Source organism: Suricata suricatta, chromosome 1, assembly GCF_006229205.1.
Source record: "Suricata suricatta isolate VVHF042 chromosome 1, meerkat_22Aug2017_6uvM2_HiC, whole genome shotgun sequence".
Lineage (NCBI taxonomy): Eukaryota > Metazoa > Chordata > Mammalia > Carnivora > Herpestidae > Suricata > Suricata suricatta.
Window position 1 is genome coordinate 59,349,516 of NC_043700.1, and position 23,293 is coordinate 59,372,808.

General features: G+C 40.4%; 1 protein-coding gene across 1 annotated transcript in view; it reads right to left on the reverse strand.

Annotated features, from left to right (window-relative positions):
• Positions 1–791: 791 nt before the first annotated feature.
• Positions 792–23,293, reverse strand: part of CPE (carboxypeptidase E) — a 107,765-nt gene continuing 85,263 nt past the window's right edge. Inside the window, exons 4-9 of the mRNA XM_029939159.1 lie at positions 15,326–15,443; positions 13,923–14,105; positions 11,314–11,453; positions 6,851–6,950; positions 3,695–3,813; positions 792–1,594 (exon numbers count right to left, since the gene is read on the reverse strand). Of these exons, the coding sequence (XP_029795019.1) occupies positions 1,496–1,594; positions 3,695–3,813; positions 6,851–6,950; positions 11,314–11,453; positions 13,923–14,105; positions 15,326–15,443 (759 nt within the window). The 3' untranslated portion in view covers positions 792–1,495. The remainder of the gene's footprint in view (positions 1,595–3,694; positions 3,814–6,850; positions 6,951–11,313; positions 11,454–13,922; positions 14,106–15,325; positions 15,444–23,293) is intronic.

Consider the following 23,293-nt stretch of genomic DNA (forward strand, 5'->3'; position numbering starts at 1 on the left):
TCACTTGTGGAGGGGTTAGGTGACTTCTGTATTTGGAAAAAGGGAGACCAAAACTATGCTGGCAACCAGGAAGGAGACCTACAGTAGTGACAGTGTTGCTCACTAAAGCTTGTGATCCACCAGCGCTTGTGACTAGGATCTGGGAAATAAGCCATGGGTGGAAGTGACTTCAGGTATTTCTTACACGTGTCTGAGGCAAAAATACACTTATATTGTGCTTAAGCCCTTATCTATTTGGGGGTCTAATACTACAACGGTAAACACTACTTTAACAAAAACCTGTACCTGGATATATTGATCAACCAAACCAACATACACACACGTGCATGTATGCACATGCACACAAACCCACACACATACCAACATTCAGTCACTGCATTGCTCACACCTGCTCATATTTTAGGCCTGGGCTTACCTGCATCAAGAGGCTATTTCTAAGCCCCCGCAGCTGGTCTAATTTAAGTTTCTCTATCATTCTCTGCTTCTGCACACCCTATTCTTTCCTGCCATTTTACTTATCAAAATGGATAATTACATACTCATTTCTGTGTCCATGTGTGTAAAACCTGTGTCCACAACTGATCCATAAGGGCCAGGGAGTCAGAACCTTTCACCCACCACAATAATATACAGAGTTTGCACGGTGCTTGGCAAATGGCCATCACTGGATAACGTTTAAAATGGTGAGGATTAACAAGTGAGAGCCCATTATCAAGGAAATACACTGTTTAATCACAAGACCACCTCTCTAGAACAAAAATCACAGAGAATTAAAAGAAAGACCATGGGGATGTTATTTTTTACTTTTATTTATTCAGAAAGCAATTCTAGACCAATCTACAACCAAGAGAAAACCCTAAACTTTTAAGTAGCGTTAACAGGCTGAATAATATAACAGTATCGCCCCCATATGTACAAGCAAGAAGTCAATTTCCCTTCTCATCATAAAATCCCTTTCTAAACATTTCTATTTCCTTCCCATCCAAAAAATGCATTAACAAGATCATGCTTATATAGCGAGTCAGCACAAGACAAATGACAATTTATACTGAACTATTAAGTCTTGCCGTATAATGCTCACAACACCAAACTGTAGCTGTTGACCTTTTCAGTGGCATTCACTATGTGGCATTGTCACCAATTACATTAAAAGGACTTCATAAATTTTTAAAAGCTAGAATTACTCAAAAAGTTCTGGATGTAAATAGCACGTGGAATACACATTTAAGTCTAAAATGACAAGATCACTTAAACCTTTTTTATAGTCCTTCATGTAAAATATGTGGAAAAATGAATATTATATGAGAAGAAACAGACCAAGTTCTTATATTTTTTTACCTAAAAGTCTAAGTGTTTAAGTGATATCTATTAATATTTAAATGATTAAAAATAAATCAATGTTAAATATTGCACAAGATCTAAAAGAAAATGGCCACATTACATCATACTACATTGTATAGATAGATTGATTAAAAGCAGCTAATTAGAAGCTTTTTTAAAAATTTAAAGTTTCTGACATCATTTTCCACCATTCCATCAATTCTTCCTTTTCCTCTTCTTTTCTTTCAGAAAACGACTCCAGTTCAAAGTCAACCTAAAGGAGAAAGTCAAGAATATATTTTTACCAACTGCGTGTGTATTTTTAAAAGCTGAAATTATGGGGCACCTGGGTGGCTCCATCGGTTAAGCGTTCGACTTCGGCTCAGGTCATGATCTCACGGTTCGTGGGCTTGAGCCCCGCGTCGGGCTCTGTGCTGACGGCTAGCTCAGAGCCTGGAGCCTGCTTCTGGTTCTGTTTCTCCCTCTCTCTCTGACCCTCCCCTGCTCACACTGTCTCTCTCTCTCTCAAAAATAAGTAAGACATAAAAATTTTTTAAATAAAAATAAAAATAATAAAAGCTGAAATTAAAAAAAATAAATGTAGTTTTAGATCTTATAAGATAAGCTCAGTATAGCCACCTGAATTATAGTATATCCTAAAAATCTCTTGTGGTAAACAAAAGATACTTTCAGAAAAAGATTAAAAAAACAATCAAAAGCTATTATGTTTGAAATGTGTTTTGATCTAATAGCCTTGTAGGATTATTTAAAAACAGATTATGTAAAGTCAGCTTTCCCTCCAATAAGAAGATGTAATTTATAATTAATTTTCTACCTTTGACTCTTCACTGAGCTTCTCGTGTAAACTGTGAGTTTTCTCCTAATAGCTGGGGAAATATGGAAGAATGTAGTTCAGTGGCCTGGTATCCCAAACCACAAGCTCTCCTTTCTAGAATCTTGCATCTGTTAAAGAAACTGATGGAGGCACACACATCTCCATACCACCACAGAGGCCAGTGACCCAGGAACTCGATTATCTGCACAGACTGGGACTTGTCATCCGGTCTATGGACAATCCATACACATCTGCATAAAAGGCTATTCAAAATCTGTACTCCCCAACCTCAACCCTTTTCGGGCCCTCTGGATACCTCTGCCCCCACTGCAAATAGAACTAAGAGTTCCTTGGGCCCCTGGGTGGCTCAGTGGGTTTGGCCTCTGACTTCAGATTTCAGCTCAGGTCGGGATCTCAGGGTCATAAGATCGAGCCCCGCCCATGGAGCTTCTCACTGGGTGGGGAGCCTGCTGAAGATTCTCTCCCTCTCCTGCTGCACCTCCCTTGCTCAAATCCACAAGTGTTCTTCCTCTCTCTGTTGCTCTCTCTCTCTCTCTCTCTCTCAAAAACTAACTAAATAAATAAATAGAAAAATGAATCAGAAATAAAAATGGTATTTTAAATCAAAGAACCAAGATTTCCTTCATCTGGCCACTTAAGCCCCTAGTTATTTAGGAATATGATTACACTCACTAACTCCTTGAAGTAACACCGGCCAGAAGGCTAAGATCCAAATAATGGAATGTTTTACAACCTATTTCTGGGGCTACTTTTTTCCAGGTTTCATTTGACCAAATTCACCTCCTGATTTTAATACATATACAGCCTAATGTACACATCCACACAATGAAAACCGAAGCACCAGTTAAAATCTCAAGGTATTCTATTTGCAAAACCAAGCACTTAGACTCCAAACCAGTGCATGAACAAAAATGCAGTAAATTCTTGACAAGTAAGCCTTTTGGCTGGAAATTCTGCAGGCCATTCCCTGGCTCCAAAACTGTGATGCAAAGATAGGAGAATCCTCATCTTCCTAGCAAAATATGTGGTACCTACTTAAGTGAGATGCCCTTTTTGATAGCGCTTAGCAGAGGTTCTTTCTCATAATATGTGCTTAATAAAAGTTTGGTTAATGCCTAAAATCACCGTGCAGGCATGATCAATTTTTCCAAACACTCATTAAGTGAAGTATTATACTGGATGCTAGAAATAAAAAGATGAATAGAACAGAAATCTGATTTAAACTGAAATCAATGTGGTAAATAAACTTTAATTTTTTAAAGTTGTATTTGATTTTCTTGTGGATGTCTTCAAAAATTGAGAAGAATAAGGGAGCCTCACACTGAATGGTACAAAATCAACTAAGGAGCCCTTGGTCAAGTCACTTAACTTTGCTAGGTCTCAGTTTTCTCATCTGCTAAATGGGGGTATTAGTGGTACCTACCTCATCGGGTTATTCTGAAGACTAAATATAAATCACTTAAATATGCCTGACACATATTAAGTGCTTAATAAATCTTAGCAATTATGATTTCTTACCCCAATAGCAGGACTGTAAGGGACTGCTACTTTCTTTGTTATTGCCAGATAGCCTGGAGCTGAAGCTGTGAGTTTATAGTTTCCAGGTACAAGCAATCTCCAGTAATCACCGTCCTTTGCTGTAAGGAAACAAAACATCAAATCACATAATTATGCCATTTTAGGAATATCTGGAATACCTCAGTGTAATTTCTTTGATTCCCTATTTTTAAAGTAGGTGTTTATGGAATTTGACAAAATTCCATTGAAATGAGTGTTATATTCTCTTAGAGGACGTGATTTCTAATAGCAATTTGACAGATATTAATGTCAAATTGTCAATAAATCTTCTAAGATAATGGATCCTCATAATCATGTCAGGTGTAACACAGGTGAAAAGATCTATAAAGCCCCCAATCATGGGGTTGGGGATCTGAGGCTGGTTGGATTCTGGCCAAGTATCTTGCCGTGAAGACCCGATGGTCTAAGTCTAGATCAGTGCTTCACAGAAGTGTGGTCCAAGACAGCTGCATCAGAAACCTGAGGGACCTGTTTTGGGTTTTTTGTTTTGTTTTGTTTTGTTTTGTTTTTTAGATTTTATTTTATAATTTTTGAATTTTATTTAAATCCATGTTAGTTAACGTATAGTGTTAATAATGATTTCAGGAGTAGAATTTAATGATTTATCACCGAGTGCTCAACCCAAAAAGTGCCCTCCCTAATGCCCATCGCCCATTTAGCCAATCCCCCACCCAACACCCCTGTTTGTTCTCTGCATTTGAGTTTCTTATGGCTTGTCTCCCTCTCTCTATCTTATTTTTCCTTCCTTTCCCTAGGTTCATCTGTTTTGTTTCTTAAATTCCACATATGACTGAAATCATATGATATTAATCTTTCTTTGACTGACTTATTTCACTTAGCAGAGTACACTCTAGTTTCATCCACCCTGTTGCAAATAGCAAGATTTTTCTTTCTGATCACTGCATAACATTCCATTGTACATATATACTACATGGATAAAGAACCCCAAGGAATTTGTGAGAAATTTCTATTTCTGAAGATTCAGAATATGTTGCTCTCCTGGAGTGCTGGTCTTGGAGGAACTGCACTTTCAATAAGTTTTCCCAGGGAATTCTGAAGCAGAGGTAAGGTTCACTCTCTCACCCCACATGTCTGCAGCTCCCTCCTAACCTAGGTTAGGTTTCCTGGCCACCTACAATCACTGACGGCATGTGCCTTCAACTCATTTGCTTTTCCCTCTTGGTTATCCATGCCTGGCAAGCCACCACCCCTGGGTAAGGTCTGGCCATCCACCTGCCACCAGCTACACGGGGCCAGAGGAAACTCCGCCATGCTCGTCAGTCTCTGCCACACACACACCAACCTAACCGAGAGCACGGAACTGCCCTGCCCTCCTTCTAGTCCCTCCCTCCCTGGTGCTTCACGCTCCCACCTTCCTAGACCAGAGCACATCAATCACCTGGGAAACCTGGTACATTAGAATTCTAATTCACTAGCCCTGGGGTGAGGCCTGAAATTCTGCATTCCTAACCAGCTCCAGGGCGGTGCTGAATTCAGCTGCTGGTGGGAGGGGTGGGTGCTTTTTGAGTACCAAGGTCCTAGTGGACATTTCACACTTTCTCCTTTTTCCTAACACCGCTGACACATCCTCTTCCTTACTCCTGGGAGATGCTTTACGTCTTATTTCACTGTGAAAATGAAATTGGAAAAGAGAAAACCCCCATGGCCACCTCTTCCGGTCTTCCTCTAACCCCCACATCTCCTTTCAGCAGGCGCATCATCTATCTCCTTCGCTTTAGAGCAACATGTCTGAAAAGATTTGTCAATACTCTCTTTTTCTACTGTCTCTCCTAGTGTCTCTTAGACCCTTCGATCAGGCTCCCACTGGTCCTCGGAAACATTCTGTCAGGAGTCTCCACACTGGTTCATGGACAAGGTTCAGCTTACCCGGCACTCGGGATCAGTCCCTCCATCTTGAAATACTTCCTGCTTCCAGGACAATGCACTTGGTTCTCTCTCTACCTCGAACTCCATTCCTCCTTACTACTCTGCCCTCAAAGAGGTGGCGTGTCCCACAGTCTACTCCTCAGATTTCACGCCTGCCTATGTTTATTCCCCATGTTAGATTCTCCTAAAATGCCCGTTTCATGGAATGCAGAGAAAAATCGTATCTCTATGGCAGTAGGGTTCACGGACAGAACAGACTTCATGTGGCCGAGGAGATCAAGGTCTGACCTCCCTGAGCCCCGCTGGGGCTGAGGGAGCAACGTCTCGGCACAGATTCTGGTGTATTGGTTGGCAGGGCGAGATGTGCTGGCCATCTTGTTAAATAAATAAAAGGAGCTTTAAAGGGAAAATGTTAAGGATTTTTTAAATATACATGTTATCAATGAAGAGGTTAAGAAAAGAAGTAATGGTATAGAGCGGTTTGGAAAATAAGGTAAAGGTTCATTCATTACAAGGTCTAGAAATAAGTGAGCAAATTATACCTAAAAACATATTGTTGTTATTGAAAAGATCCCAATAAATGACAGTTAAATGAAAATGAGCTGGATAAACAGAACGGGACTAGGTAGATTTTCCAGGAAAATAGATCCTTGTCCCCAAATGGGGAAAATGGAAATGGGGTCTGGAACTTAGAAATAGCCAACATCCACCTCAATTCTGTTAACACCCTGTTTAACCCTGAGTGAGTCTGGATTAAAGAAAGAAATGCGTGAGAAATCCTAGACACACAATACACTGGCTTTTTCTTTCCTACTCTTTTCATTCCCTTCTGAGGTCGTCCAATTAACAGCTTATTAGCATTTAAGATGACTCAGAAAGACACTCATAATTCAACTCCACTAGTTCGTCTGCCTGTGCCTCAGGAATCTCCAGCAGATGGCGCCACCCGGCAGCTCCAGGCTGAGACAGTGAGGAAAAGGGCGCCATCTGCTGCGCCCCAATTTCGAAGCCGGCAGCCACCCAGGGTAACTCTCTGATTTGCTCCCACAAAGGAAATTTAACTAGATCAAAGCTGGGAAGAGAGGGAGGTAAACAGGAGGCATTCAATCGTTTTGCTTAGAATAGCATAAAAAATGTTAACCATGATAACAAGTAATCACGCTCTGTGTATAATGCTAGAGCCTGCAGATCGCCGCAAAGAACACGCACCAGATGTAACATCATGGTCTATTCCTTCCACGGAGATGGACGCATTGGCAATTGGGTTACCTTGAAGGTCCCGGACAAAGCCTTTAACTCCCCGGTGGATCTGTGAAGGTCAAGAACAACCACAAAAATCATTAGAAACGATCTGACAATACATTTCGTGTCAAGAATCTCCTTACTTCCCTGCAAAATACCGTAGAGCCTCATTATGTAAGGATCAAAATATGCTCGAGAGGTTCTGAATTTTTTGGAACACTCTTTACACTGCTTTTTCCACAAGTGGACACATGAGGGGGAAAAAAATCCCCTGAAAATTGAAATCTTGTTCTGAGTCAAAGAAAGACATTAAAGTACCTTCCAAAACACCAAACGAAAACCAAAACAAATGTCTATCACATCTGTAAAGCAGGTCTGGTCTGAGCGTATTTCATGGCTTTGTCCTGCTTACATTTGGTCACCTGTGTACAGGTTGAATGGCCACTGCCAGTTAAGAAAGATAGTGTATTACAGCTCTTTAACGCATGTTCGTGTTGAATAAAAAGACATGCTGTGACGGCTCTTGCAAGCAAACAATATTATTTGCTTGAACATAAGTGACATGAAAGACCCGTGAACTTCAAAACTGAAGATTAGGTTGAGAAAGAAAATGGAGAATAATGCCCCCCAGAATTAAGTGGCAGCCAACACCTAAAGCAACGCAAACCAGAAGAGCAGCTTTTTCCCTTCATTTTGAAGCAATGGTTCAACTCAATCCATATGGGTTTGAGGTGAAGAGAGTCACGTCAGGTTTCCGAGAAAGTGCTTCTGGAATACCAGTTGGTGATTCATGAGGCTTAAGTACTGAACAGAAGATTCCCCAGTTCGCAAAGCTTCAGTCTACTCCTCACTCAATCTAGCCCTAGAAAGGGAGTTTTCTTTTGCTACTGAGGATACTGGAATCTTTCCTACAGATGGCAGAACAAGCTCCAGGTATGCCTTCGTCAACAGAGAATAAATCCGGCAGTGGTCCAATGTTTTAGCAAAGAGGTGCCCCTGAGTATCAGCAAATCCTTTTGCATTTGCTATTTTTTTAAAGCAAAACCTCTAAAACTCTATAAAAATCACATGTCCTTCTCTTCTCTAAAGGCAACTTGAGGATCTGAAAATGTTTACAGAGAGATACATATAGGGCAGAAAATCAGAGGAAAAAATACAAACTTTAAATTTCTTAAGATGAGGGCTCATCAGAGAAATTTAGAAAGCTTGCAACCAAGCAGTTATTTACCCACATGTACTTTATTCATCGTGAGGCACTATAATACTGGTATTATCAATATTATAGACCTTAGAGAAATAAAAGTTTTAAATTCCCTTATCGTTAGGAAGTCACACAATCACTCCAAAAGCGTACAGTTCACCTGCATTAGTCACAAATATTCCCAGTTAATATTCAGTACTTTTTTCTGCTTCTGCAACTCAAGACATGGTCGGCAGTTTAACAAACAGTTAAATAAGTATCTGTCTCTGATACCTCAATTTTGAAGCAAACTTCTCTGAAAAATTCCACTGTATGAATAAATCTCAGTGGAAGTGTTATGAGCTCTCACAGTGCTACATGAATGCAGATCATTAGATGCTGTCACTTTATGGCTTTTCCAAAGGAAATCACAGAGAAATTCAAATTTCACTCCTGCCTGAAGAAACTATTTGCCACACTTGTCCCTCCTGTAATGCTCTCTCCTTAGATTGCAGGACATCAATCAACCAAAGCTGGGGAAAAAAAATCTAGAAGATTCTCCATTGTTACCAGAACTGTGCATAGCAGTAGCACTTAAGTCCTCCTATACTTACGTGTTACCCAGAGAGCTTGCTGAAATGAAGACTCGGGGGTCCTACCATGCAGGGAGTGCGATTTGGTGGTGGAACAGGAAACATTTTTAACAAGAACCTAGGTGATTCTGATGTAGGTGCCCATGAACCTTTCTTTGTAAATTTCTTCAGGAATTTTGAGAACTAGGCTGTTCCAAATCCATTGAGTGAGGGGCCATCCACCATTTATCCTAATTAACTTTACAATTCCAATTCCTACAAACATCCCTTTAAAACTCTGCAAGAGATTTCCTCTCAACCAATTACAGAATTAGACCTCCTAATCACCTATTTTCCATGAGTCGCAAATGAGTCCATGATTAGACTTTAGGTCCAGGTGTTCAATTACTAACCCCCACCATACTCTCTCATTGTCAAAATAATTTCACCATAGAACTTCTGGCAGTCTTCACTGATATGTCATCAGCCTTTGATTCCAGATTCTATGGAGCAATCTGTATGAGCTCATTGCAAATATCCCTCTTACTACTTCTACACAACTTGCACCATAATACTGATGTCCTCTAGGGGGACCGCTTGATCTGTGTACAGATGAAATTCCAATTCCAAGTGGCATAAAACAGGTCTGTTCGACCCTCTTCTTTTCAGCTTATTTCTGTATAAATTGATATAGTTCTTAGATGAATTAATACGTGCCTACCTGCCACCTAAATATGACAAATAGTCTCCTCTTTCTTGATGGTACACCTTTGTGTTTTTTGTTTTGTATTGAGTTTTTTCTTAAGAACCAAGACCGAAGCAGCAGCTGAATCTGTTTTTTAATTGATGGTCAGAGTAATAATCTTATGGGTGTTTCAACTATAGTAAATCTTACGGTAGTCCTAAAGAAGCCTTTTCTGAACCCCGGGACTGGGTTGGGGACCCAGTGCTCGTCATTTTTCTTTGTAATGGACTTTTATTTTAGCCTTCATCATCCTCTCTTGTGATTAGTATTGATGGTTCTGAACTCCTCTAATAGAGGTCAGTCGTATCCCCAGTACCTCACAGTGTGCCTAGGACACAAGAGTAGCTGAATAAATTTTTGCTGAAAAAAATATGTAAACAAAATAAAAGCACTGTATTAAGGAGGAATTATTTGATATCTGAATGGAGAGCACATACCAAAGAGCCACGTCTTACTTCCTGTACCCGAAAAATACATTTACAGCTCTCCTGGAAACACACACTAGTAGAGGGGTTCCTATCAAGGCTGTTCTAGGGTCAACATGGTTAATTATCCTCGGCCTTTGCTGTTGAAAATGCCGCTTTGTATGAACATGAAGCGAGATTCCACTGATTGAAAAAATCCTGTGTAATAAGTAATTTTTAATCCTTGTCTCTAATAGTGGATCGATTCCATGAGAATCTCTTTCCGTAAGTTATTATATGGATATCTGACACATGTAAAGGAACACTTAGCTGATTTGCCATCTTTTTAAATGCATCCATTTCATATGTATATGTTTACATGTCAACATATATGCAAATAGCTTCATGTTTATTTAATAGCATTTGTTCATATCAAATTCGTTTTTAAATTAATACGGACTATCTGCTGGCATGTGAAACTGATATCACCCTATCTGGCTTTAGGGGTGAACAGCCATATGCAGGATGGAATCTGAAGCCTGTCAAGGCACTGCAGAGAAAGAACAGAGTCCTGAAGTCTGTTTCACCCCCTCGGCCGCTGGTGCCAATGTCTCTGTAGTACAGAGATGTGCGGCTGGCAGGGGAGTGGCTGCATTGAGTCTCAGTAGGCAGGGTAGCTAACGCTGGCAGATGATGAGATTCCCCCCAATTCTGTACAGACCCCACGGGAATGGCTAATAAGCGCCTCTAGTGAAGACTTGGGTTTCTATCCTCAGAGCAATACGGCATGGTGCTTCTGGAATCAGGCTGCCTGGTTTAAGATTCCGCCTGAGTGACTTCAGGCAGGCTGTTTAACTTGTCTGGTCTCTGATTCCTCATGTTAAATTCAGGGATGATGATGATGAAGAAGAAGATGATGATGGAGATGATGATAATACAACTTTCCTCATAGGTTCGCGGTGAAAATTAAATGCACTAATGATTACATGTAAGGCATTCAGCACAATGCCTGGGAAACAGAACCACCCAGGAGACTATCATTATGATGATCACCTGAGGTCCCCCAAATCGAGGCTGAGACAAGCAGGGCATGTGGGGCACAGAATTTAAGGAACCACTCACACTCAGGTGCTAATCCTATACCCTCATGCCTCCGAGAAAACGTGCCTCCTTAAATTTTGGACCCTCAGTGTCTCACTTACCTCACCCTTGTCCCAGTCCTGCCAGGGATGCTTGACTGGCCCAAGATGAGGGTGCCAGAACTGCCTGGCTCAGAGCAACATGAATGAAAACAAGGCATCCCCTCACTTCCCACAAATCTCAGTTTAATCAGTTCTCAGGGAATATTCATGAACCACAAAACCTATGACAAATGAAAGTCTGTTTGGACCGCCACTGACATGTTTTCCAAATGGAGAGTCCTCATTATGAGTCAGCTGGACACTACAGTGGGCTCCTCTGAGGACATGGTTGAACGCCAGGTTTAAATGCTCTTAGATCGCCCATATTATGCTGGAGGTGGTGTTTACCTGCTCGAGGTAGCTAATAAGGGAGTTTTTGTTATCCTCCCAATAGCTCTTCAGAGTCTCTTCAGGTGGAAATTTTTCACAGCTAAGCTCCACGGTGATCTCGAAACAGTTACTGCTGAGGTAATTGAAGTCTTGCATTCCTGCCAAAGCACCAAATGGAAAGTCAAAATACACATGTGGAGACTAAAACTCTACACAAGCCGTTCTGCTGAATAGAGAGCCAAGTAAAAGATACACCAAGCCGTGCATTGTGAGTAGCCTGCGGGAAACCACAGGAAAAATCACCTCCCGTAAGGGACAGAACAACATAACTGGGAGACCATTACTGCCTTAGAGCACAAACTCTCTCGGGTTCTTAGGCAGTTACTTAACTCAATGCGTTGCCGCTGCAGGCGCTAAAGCAGGCATCAGCTCTGTTCCACCTTGCTGACATTGGCTTCAAAGAAGAAACCTGGGAGCAATGGCATCAAAATGACAAAATAGGGGTTTCCTTACCATCATGTCCTCAAAAAAGAACACCGATTTTGACAATCACCCATGGAACAGAGTGCCTTTGTGGAAGGCTGCGAGTCCAGGGCACAAGGCCCAGTACACCACTAGCGAGGAAAAATCCGAGATTGGATGCATTGAAGAAAGGGATAGTAATGGTTTTGCTTTATTTGCATCACCCCCTCCCCATGGTGGCGTAGCTCGGTGCCAAGAGAGAACGTTCGGTCCATGATTTCTCCCACAAGGAAAGTGGGAGCCTGTGAATAAGCTGTGCTGGATGTAGCTTCTTTCTGACCCCATCCTGAAAACTGAGCCAGAGTGTCCATCCCCAAATTGCTGTTTAAATGCTCACTGCTAAGAGCTCAGAGCTGCCCCTGTCTTCCAGGAGAATTGGTAATAGAAACCACCTGGCCGCACGATTCTCTCCTATCTCCCATTCTAACACCCTCCAGAGCAATCCTCAAGGCAGGACAGCCTTGCCTGTGATTTATACTTGAGGCCTTTCTCCCAAGGGCGCAGGTCAAGGCTGTGCTGCCCCTGGGACCACACCCTTGCTCAGCTCTATCCGCCTCCTTACTTGGCTTCCCTCACTTCCAAGCAGGGATTTTTCCTAAAGAGCTCTTCCTCGATAAATTACCAGCATCCAAATCCCTATCTCAGGCTCTGCTTCTAGAAAACATGGACGAAGGGCACTGATTTCATTCACTAGTCAAAGATTTCTTTGACTGATTATTGTGGCTCATAATCTCTAAGATTAATACTATTATTAATATCATAGTCATTATTTTACAGATAGGGATTTCTTGGTATTTGGCAGACAATACATTGTTTGTCCATAAAGATAACTCCAAAGGAATCACTAAAGTTTTTATAAAAACCGAATTATAAAATTTCTTCCCATCTGATGTATTCAACATAGTCTAAATCCAAAATCTGACTTTATTTCTCAACCTATCTGAAGAAAAAAGTGCTAAATCTGATCTGGCCAGATTCAAAATATAAATTGAAACAGAATAAACATATATTAGAAACAAAATCAGGAAGAATATTTTTCTCAGGGCATAATTCAATAAAAGAAATAAACAAAATCCTATAATTAGCTGGTGCTGCTACTATCCTAATTCTCTTGCATTTTCAAGTGGGTCATAGAAAATCACTCTTGGGCAAAGAGGAGAAAAATTTGGTATCAGTATCTTTACATTTCATTCTTCATCCTTGGTAGAGTGAGTTTTACACAACTGTGGTGGTCCGGGTAGCCATGAAAATAAGAGCTTTGTAGGGGCTCAGTTAAGTGACAGACTCTTGGTTTTGGCTCAGGTCATGATCTCATGGTTCGTGAATTCAAATCTTGGGATCCTTTTCTCTCTGCCACTCCCCTCTTTGTTCTCTCTCTCTCATTCTGAAAATAAATAAACTTTAGAAAGGAAAGAAGGAAGGAAGGGAGGGAGGGAGGAAGGAAGGGAAAGAGGGAAGAAGGAAGGAAGGAAGGAAGGAAAATAGCAGTTCTTAAGTCCAGGTGGGGCAAAGGGACCCAGGAATCTTCCCCTGGTTGCCTAGAAGATGCTTTCTCCAGCAGCCACATTGCATGTGGGCTTTTCCCTTTCCAGACACCAAAAAAAGTGAAGAGTTTCATGATATAGTGCTTATTACAGTAGTGAATATAAATTAATATTACACAGCAGATAGTCCCCATTATCCCATCATCTAAAAGGAAAAAAAAAAGGTATATAGACCAAGATATGCTAAAAGCCAAAGCCTGCCCTCCAAAATACACACTTACCCATAGTAAAAGCTTAACTAACATATGATAAGGAAGCTATCTTATTCCCAAGGGCCAGAATTTAAAAAGTAGAGTAGTTAATAATAATCAATTTCTATTTCTCCAATATATGTCTTTGGTTCATTTCTTCTATGTCTTCAATTAGCATCTTGATTTTTAAAAATCAACAAAACCAAAACTATACACGGCAACCATTCATGCAGAAAACTAATTTTAATGGATGAACCAAAGGTTTAGCCTATTTCTTAATGTTTGAAGAGGACTGAAAAATCCCTAATGCTAAATGGTAATTATAAAGAATTTCACTATCACGTGATCAAAAAGCAAACCGGAAACTCACCGCCAGGTACACTGTACCAAGCAGCACCATTGGTTGTTCCGTCTATGAAGCTGCTGTCATCGTCATTCTTGCGACACGGTGGCCGATTGGGGTCCGACATGGGTGGGTTGAAAGCAGAGTAGGCTCGAGCCAAGCTTTGGAAAATGGCATCATCCGGGCAGGAGCTATATTCATGAGCGCTGCCTAGTAAATAAACCCACGGATTAAAGAAATTAACACAGACCCAGCAGCACGCCGTGATTCCGTGTTGTCTCTCGCTGACGTATTTCTTTAGCTACATCACTACGGGAAAGGAGTGAAGGTTTAAGTGTTCAACAATTACACTTAGTTTTTCAGTTCTGTAACAGTCCGCTCCGTGCAACAATGTAGAAATTGGGCAGAATGAACATTCTATTTATGAACTGAAAGCTTCAGGAGAAAAGGTGATAAACTTGTGGTGAACTAGACCTGAGAAAACAGTAAGATTTCCATTCCTAAAATGTTTAATTTTACAAATGTGCCTACCAACCTCACAGCCCCTATGAGCCACTCTCCCACATAGTTTTAGTATTTGACTTTACAGGTTTCAAAAAATCTCCTATGTGTAATTTGGAAATAAATAATATATATTTTGATACACTATATTCTTCTTCATATATTATAAAATATGCTAGGCTTTTAAATTTCCCAGCTCTTGTTAAACTATGAAATCTCTAAATTTTAATGAGGTTTCAGCAGAGACTTTTCCTCAAGGCTCAAAGTTTCCAATATCTAAAATTATTATCCTGTGCTTACAAAAACTAACTCATTAAAAGCTCCTGAGAATCTATCCAAAGCAGAAAATTTCTTGGAGCAAAAAAAAAATAAAATAAAATAAAGTAAAATAAGTTGAAAATAACTACCTGGCTAAAGCTTGCTGTGCCTTATATTCAACTAAAACTAGTTAGAGAGAGTCAAAGTACCACTTCCTCTCCGACACCACTAGAAATCGTTCCGAATGCAAAAGTGTGAGTGTATGGTAAGACACGTAGAGACCCACATGGGCCCTCATCAAGCTCTGAAAAGACTGCTTCCGTTTTAAGCTATCTTGTACACACACCCATATACCTTCCATTATCTCTCCATTCTACCAAGGTTCAAGCATGACCCAAGTTCATGATGTCTGTTTTCTCTCTTTCTCTTGCATTCTGTCAAGATCACCTTCCTCCTCCCTTAAACTTATGAAAAACTTACAGTCCTTTTATGCCAAAGAGATATACCCGTGCCACATGAAATAAGGGAGGTCTCCGTTGAACATATATATGTCTATTGGCAAAATCACTTCATGACCAGTTCCTTAAAGGAATATTATAGAAATCGTTCTATTAATCCTCATAAAGTAAGTGTAAACCTTGAACCATTAGAGAAGCAAGAAAAACACCTACCACTCCGCGTCTCATCATATGGGTAATTGGCCACGAGGTCTCCTCCGTGGAGATTGGCAGAGAGCACGAAAGGAATATCCATAATCCAATGAATGACAGCCTTGGTCTCAGGAGCAAGCTGTATTCAAAATTAGAGATTAAAAGGGTTACACATTTGGTTATCATTGGTGGGATCACCTGACAGAAAAGGCACAGGAAAGAAAAACAAGAACAACAGTCACTGAAAGCTGGGCATAAGCCATATTTCAAGCACTTTGTGGTCTTCATAAAAATACAAAAGATTCCAGTCAGAACAGCATTTCCATCTCTACCTTCTCACTTGTAATAAAAAAATATTGCAATAGTGTATAAATTTCCTTAAAAGTTCTACTTTTGTGAGCTGCCAGCTTGTTTCTCTTTGAAACTAGAAACCCATCATGCAAATCACTTACAAATTCTGAGGCATCTGCATCTGATCTTTGTTAATAATAGCTAAGAGTAAGAAAAGGAAAAAGAAAATAGTTGGACTGAAGAACTAGGTTCTTTCCCCATGGTGATTAAACTCTAGGAATATATGGTAGATTTTATTTTTTTATTATTAATAAATGTTATTTATTTTCTTTTATTGCTTATTGTTTTTCCAATTCCCTCTAACTACTTCTAACACCATGCCTGTAAAAAAGATTAAACTGAGTCTCTTTCAAAACTCACTGTAAAGCAACAGTTTAAGAAAAATAATCTTAAACAAAGGCAAAAGTTTCAGAAATTCATGCTGTCTTTTAATGACTCACAGCCCATCATATCTTGGTAGCAAAACAAAAGAAGAAAGAAATTTATAGCAAAGAATTAATCTGGAGCCAGAAGCTTGATCTTTCATGTGATGAATTTTTAATACTAACTAGGAAGACTCTCAAACTCCCAAGAACCTCATTCATTTAAAAAAAGAAAAACATTTCCCTGGAGATGTGATCTGTACTGTTCCTTAGGACAGAAAACCTAACGGCATCAGTAGGGTTTGATGGTTACAGTAAGATCTTATATCTATAGCTCTTTTCATTTTATGAATGAGCGTCACCACATCTCCATTGGATACGCAAAGATATTCATCCCCCCTTCACAGGGAAGGATCTAGGGGTTGAGTGTGTCGATAATATATCCAAGTTCACCCAGCTGAGGATTCAGTCTATGAAACTATAAAGCCCATGTTATCATAAGTATGTCAACTTTAATTATCAAAACTATATTTTTCAGGTTGGCAACTTACAACTTGTGAAAAACTGTGATTTAGAATAGGGAGTTGTTTTTATTATTTGTTCAATTGGTTTATCTCATTCTCCCTGTAAAAATTATTTATTGTAGGGGCACCTGGTGGTTCAGTAGATTAAGCGTCTGACTCTGCCTTTCAGCTCAGTTCATGATCTCACAATTCATGACAGGAAGCCCCATATTGGGCTGCTTGGGATTCTTTCTCTCCCTTTCTCCCTCCCTCTCTCTCTCTCTCTCTCTCTGTGTCTCCCTCTCTCTTTCTAAAAATAAATAAAATAAACCTTAAAAATGTTTATTGTAGAAAATGTAAAGGAGACAAACACAAAAAAAGATTAAAATTACCCATAATTTTACCTTCTAAAGATACCCACTGATAACATTTACATGTATCTTTCTGAGTCTTTCTCCAATGCACTCATATATTTTTTAATGTGATCATTTATGTATCATTTCATATGTAGCCTTTTTTGTTTGACAATAGGTAATACTTTTTCACGTCACTGAATATAGTTTTCTAAATAATTGTGTTAATGTCTTAGTATATAATATATAGATATATCATTCTTAAATAGGAATAAAATAATAGCTAATACTTATGAAATACTTTTCTCCAAAAACTATATATTTACCAAAGTTTTCCTTTACTAGGTTCATGTTTTTATATATAGAGATTATATGTTGATCTATGCTAATATCTGTGAGATGGATTTATCTCAATTTCATTTTTTGAATCTATCCTCTCTTTCCACAATGATCTGAAACATTCCCTTACCATACACTAAATTCTTACACATACTTAAATTTGTTTCTAGAATTCAAATTAATTTAAATTAAATCCAGTTTAAGTTTTGATTTAAATCAATCTTAGAAGAACTAATATAGAACACTTAAAAAAATCTTTAATCCAAAAAATGCAGATACTTTTCTTTGCAATGAATTTATGGTTTATTAGGCTCAACTGCTCAAAAAATGATAATAACGTCATATGATACGAGGGTAACACATTCTTTTAGGATATTCTGTTTAAAGTTTCCATTGTACTACTGAATTTCTTTTCAATCCTCTTCCATATCCATCCCTTTCATTCCTCTTATTCACTCAAACCCAGTGATTGGTACTGACAAATAATATTTCAATGAGTTCAGAAGAGACAGAGCTCTCTGAAGACTTTGGCAAGGAGGTGGAACTCCACTATGCCTTGGGGAAAACAAAAGGGAGGCTTTGGATGGGAGGAAGGGGAAGGGGTAAACTCAGAAAGGAGGAGAGCACCCAAGTGGGAGGCAGGCAAGCACCCCCTGGGGCAAAGGACTGGTTTGAGTGGGAGCTCCGGAGGCAAAGCCCTACTGTGGCGGACGGTCCTGTTGTACTTGTTATTCGCCTGAAGAGGGTTCAAAACAGTGTGCACGGTATGCTTCCATAGATTCACAGATTGATACAGGCATCAAAAATAATTCTGGGGGTGCCTGGGTGGCACAGTCGGTTAAGTGTCTGACTTCAGCTCCGACAGGTCATGATCCCCCAGTTTGTGAGTTGGAGCCTGAGTTGGGCTGTGGTAACAGCTCAGAGCCTGGAGCTTGCTTTGGATTCTGTGCCCCCCTCTTTCTGTCCTTCCCCCACCAGTATTCTGTCTCTGTCTCTCTCTCTCTCTCAAAAATAAATAAATATTGGGGCACCTGGGTGGCTCAGTCAGTCAAGCATCCAAGTTTGGCTCACATCTTGATCTTGCAGTTCGTGGGTTAGGGCCCCACATCGGGCTCTGTGCTGACAGCTCGGAGCCTGGAGCCTGCTTCAGATTCTGTGTCTCCCTCGCTCTCTCTGCCCCTCCCCCACTCATGTTCTATCTCTCTGTCTCTCAAAAAGAAACATTAAAAAATAATTTAAAAAATAAAAAGTAAATAATAAATAAAAAATAAACATTTTAAAATTAAGAAGTAATATAATCCTGAAGGAAACATACCAAAATGTGAATGGCAGTCATGTAAGACTATAGGGTAATGGGTTATTTTTCCCATTTATATTTACTTTTATCTTTTTGTTCATAATAAGATTAATTTTGTAATAAAAAATGTTTTTAAGAAACACTTTTAAAATAAATTTTAGGGGCTATTGGGTGGCTCAGTCGGTTAGGCGTCTGGCTTCAGTTCAGGTCATGATCTCACGGTTCGTGGGTTCGAGCCCTGCACCAGGCTCTGTGCTGACAGCTAGCTCAGAGCCTGGAGCCTGCTTTGGATTCTGTATCTCCCTCTCTCTCTGACCCTCCTCTGTTCATGCTGTCTGTCTCTCCCTTTCAAATATAAAATTTTAAAAAAAACACACATTAAAATAAATTTTATAGTCCTAAATACACGTCATATTCAGCCATTAGGTTTGATCTATTGCTAATTCTTTTTTTTTAATAGCTTATTACCAAGTTGGTTTCCATATAACACCCAGTGCTCTTTTCCACAAGTGCCCCCCTCCACGACCATCACCCCTTCCCGCTTCCTCCTCCCTTCTCAGCCCTCACTATTGCTAATATGTTACCAGTATGTTCAAAAGTGAGTAAGTTCCAGAATTTGACAAATTGAACTCAGTTTTTCTTTAGCTATTAATAGAATGCTTTAGGCTGTCTAAATGCTGAGATACTCTGGGTACTGTAATTATGTCTTTAAGAAATCCAGAGAAGCTGCTGGAACACCTTTAAGATTAAGCCCCAGTAGAAGCTAGAATCAATTATGACCTATCTTTAAAATTTCCATTTAAAGACTGTTATGTGCTATAATTAGATGGCTTTGGCTTTTAAAATACATTAAAGCTATATTGATTTCCTTTCTCTACAACTCTGACCATTAAAAACAAGTATAAATTTAATTGTTTGATTTAATCTGCTTCGTTTTCAAGCAATCCAGGCCAAGGCTCAGGTACTAAACCCAGTGGTGGGTGATCAGGCCAAAGAGCTCAAGAACAGATGAGAAAAGACAGCAGCAAGAGAGAACTTTGATTCAAGGGCTCAGAAGAATCAGGAAGCAGCTGGAACACTTGGTAAAAAGGTAGATTCCTCTTCATCAGCTAGTCCCACAGCACACACACCCCAGGCTTCCTGAATCAGCCTTCATAAAAGTCTGCATTTGGGGGGGACCTGCATGGCTCCGTAGGTTAAGTGTCAACTCTTGACTTCAGACTCAAATCATAATCTCATGGTTCCTATGATCCAACCCTGTGTTGGGTTCCTCACTGAGAGCCTGCTTGGGATTCTCTATCTTTCTCTCTGCCCCTCCCCCTGCGGGCTCACTCACAGGCTTTCTTTCCCCCCTCCTCTCTCAAAATAAATAAATAAAACCTTTTTCTTAATGTGCATTTTTAGGGGCACCTGGGTGGCTCAGTCGGTTAAGCGTCCGGCTTCGGCTCAGGTCATGATCTCACAGTTCGTGGGTTCAAGCCCCGCGTCGGGCTCTGTGCTGACAGCTAGCTCAGAGCCTGGAGCCGGCTTCAGATTCTGTGTCTCCCTCTCTCTCTCTGATCCTCCCCAGCTCATGCTGTCTCTCTCTGTCTCTCAAAAATAAATAAAAGACAGGAAAAAAAATGTTTTTTAAATGTGCATTTTTAATCCCTAATTCCTACAAATCTTGACATTTAAAAACCATTAAAAGGACAGACGGGCAGTTACCGGAGGCAGTGTTGGGGGTAGGGGAGGGAAATGGTGAAGGTGGCCAAAAGGTATAAACTTCCAGTTATAAAATAAGTCATGGAGATATAATGTGTAACATGATGACTATATTAATAATACTGTAATTTATATTTGATGTTTCTAAGACAGAAGATCTTAAGTGCTCTAACACAAGAAAAAAGTATAATTTAGTATGGTGACTAATGATTAACAAGATTTATTGTCATTATTTCACAACCCCTCCAAACACCAAATCATTATGCTGCACATCTGAAACTTGTGTTATGTTATGTCAACTGTATCTCAATAAAAATAAATAAATAGATTACTGGAAGGGATACAGAAACTGAGAAGAAGTCATATGAGGAAATGTGTGATAATATTAATGAAATATCTCCTCTACATTCCCCACCAGGCAGAGTCTAGACACTATCTCCGTCTTAGCAAGAGATGGAAACAAGACCAGATGGACCAGACATGAGCAACATCACCCCAGGATTATTCAGCAGGTTTACTGAAGATTTAGTCTAATGTAAACACTCCTTGCTTCTGTTCCAGAAAAGAGACCAAATTTTTATTTTTTATGTATTTCCCTTTAATTTACCTTTACTCAGAGAAAGTCTTGGCATTGAGATTTTTTTAATGAAATTTCTAATTTTTTAAAGTACCATAAACATACATCTTTTAAATAAGTATTGCTTAAGCTAGAAAGAAGAAAATATCCAGTACAGAGGTTATGCAAATATCACACAAGTTCTATCGGGGTAGAGGAAGGTAGTGCTGACAGAAAATAATGCCATTGCACAAAGGCTGCCAATCAAATGGCCTGTCAACAAGAGCTTACTTCATAGATTCTTCTAGGTGAGGTGACAGGAATTCCTTTTCTTATCTCTCAGATTTAGTGAAGACAGCACAGGCAGGTTAATGTAAGCAATGAGGCAAGTCTGTAGGCTAATATCAGCATTGGGCTCCCACGACAGTTTTTCATTTCTGTCATGCCCCCTCACAGCTTATCACACAGGACTGCCCTCTTTCCACCTCTGTTGACCCCCACCCAGTCCCCTGCCTTCCAGCTCTCCCTTCCTCCAAGAAAGATGTTTGGGGGCTCAGAAAATGCAAATATATCTGTGAATCAGAAGCAGGAATGTTTAAGGCACTCACTGATCAGGTTCTGCTAGAATCCTCAGCCCCTGCCAACCTTTTTTCTGAGACCAGTTTCCACTTGTAGGCATAGCCCAGGTTTCTGGAATGAATCCTAAATACAGGAGAGTTTTACGAACTTTACACCAAGAAGCCAGGACGCACCCTAGCTCTTGGACCCTCTCTCTCTGGTGCCCCCCCCCCCATGATAAATGCTTGTCTGAACTCCAGCTGTGGATTTCGGGTATTGTGATGTGCTTGCCAAGCTTCATTCATAATGGGTTTTCAGCCTGCTACGTCAGACTCATCTATAAACTACAATTCTTGCAACCAAAAGACTGAAATCTGGAATTAAAAGGCAAAACAGCTATATAAATAAATATAACAAACACAAAGCCCTATATAACTGTAAGCCCCGTACTAAAGTAGTTATAAAGAACATAAAGGAAACTTAACAAGATCTGTCTGGAAGAGCTGAAGAAGGCGTCACAGGGGAGATGACATGGTAAGAAAGGAAAGAGCATGCTACACAGTTGGAACAACACATACATAGGCATAAAATAATTAGAAAAGAGGGGCGCCTGGGTGGCTCAGTCGGTTGAGCATCTGACTTCGGCTCATGATCTCACAGTTTGTGAGTTTGAACCCTGCCCTGAACGGGCTGCTGTCAGTGCAGAGCCCACTTCATATCCTCTGTCCCCTTCTCTCTCTGCCCCTCCTCCACTAGCTAGCTCTCTCAAAAATAAATAAACATTAAACAAAATATTAGAAAATGGTTCACTTAGGGAGCTAAAAGGAGTTGGTGGACTAGACTCTATGGAATATGAGAGACAGACTGAGGAGTGGGTCAGCCAGCCACTGCCAGGAGCCACGGGAGATTTGATCGGAGCAGACTTGGCATTATAATAAAATGGAGAAATCCTACTTTCCACACTCTCACTTAGGAAAGGTGCAAAAACTAGTTGATGAGCCAAAGCAGAATTGCCTGGCAAAATGGAAGAGGAACTGAAAGCTGCCAACCACAGTTCTCCACCTTTCTTCCACGATGGGCTCTCTCTCTCCCCAGGTAACTCGAAACAACGTTCAAAGACACTGGTTTGAAGGAGCAGCAAAGTTCAGCGGAGAAGTCAATGCATCCCGCTAACTCTGAAGTACGTAAGGCAGAGCGCTGAGAAAGGATGCTGAACTGATCATGGTAGTTCTGGGTCCTGACTTCAGGGACTCATTCACTCCTTATAATCACCTGATGGGGTAGACATTAGTATCATCTCCATGTCTCAGATGAAAAAGCAGAACCACAGTGGTTAAATAACTTTCCAAAACTCATGCAGCAAGTATGGAGCCAGGATCTGAGCCAAGATGGCTGCGTCCAGAGTCTCCACGTGAAGCTATGACACAATTCTGTCGTACTGAGTTTTTACCTTATCCTCTGGGCGGTGGAGAGCTGGCAAGGTTTTATAAGCAATGGGGAATAATCTGTGTATGAAGATCACTCTGGACGAATTTGAGAAGACTGAAAAGATTTGGGAGAGGCTGAAACCCAAAGCAAGAAGAGGAGGGTACCGTACTCGTCACAGTCGGAGACGCTGGGAGCCTGAACCAAGCAGTGGAATGAATTTTCAGAAGAGAGGAGACTGAAGAAGTGTTAGGGCCCTCAAATCACTGGGCTCAGACTGATGGCTGGTGGGAAGTGACAGTGATGGGAAAATCAAGGCTTTGATGAGAGGATAAATGAGAAAACACTGTTTTCTTATGGAAAATGTTTGTTTTTGAGGCCCTGAGTGTCACCAGATAAAGGGATTCAGTGAGCAAGTAAAACAGAGAAAGAGAACTCCACAGGAGATCAGGAGTTGCAGAGATGGGTCTGTAGGGAAAGAGATAATGGTGGCAGATTGCACCCGGAAGGCTAGCACTTAGCCAAGGTAGAGGAAGCAGGG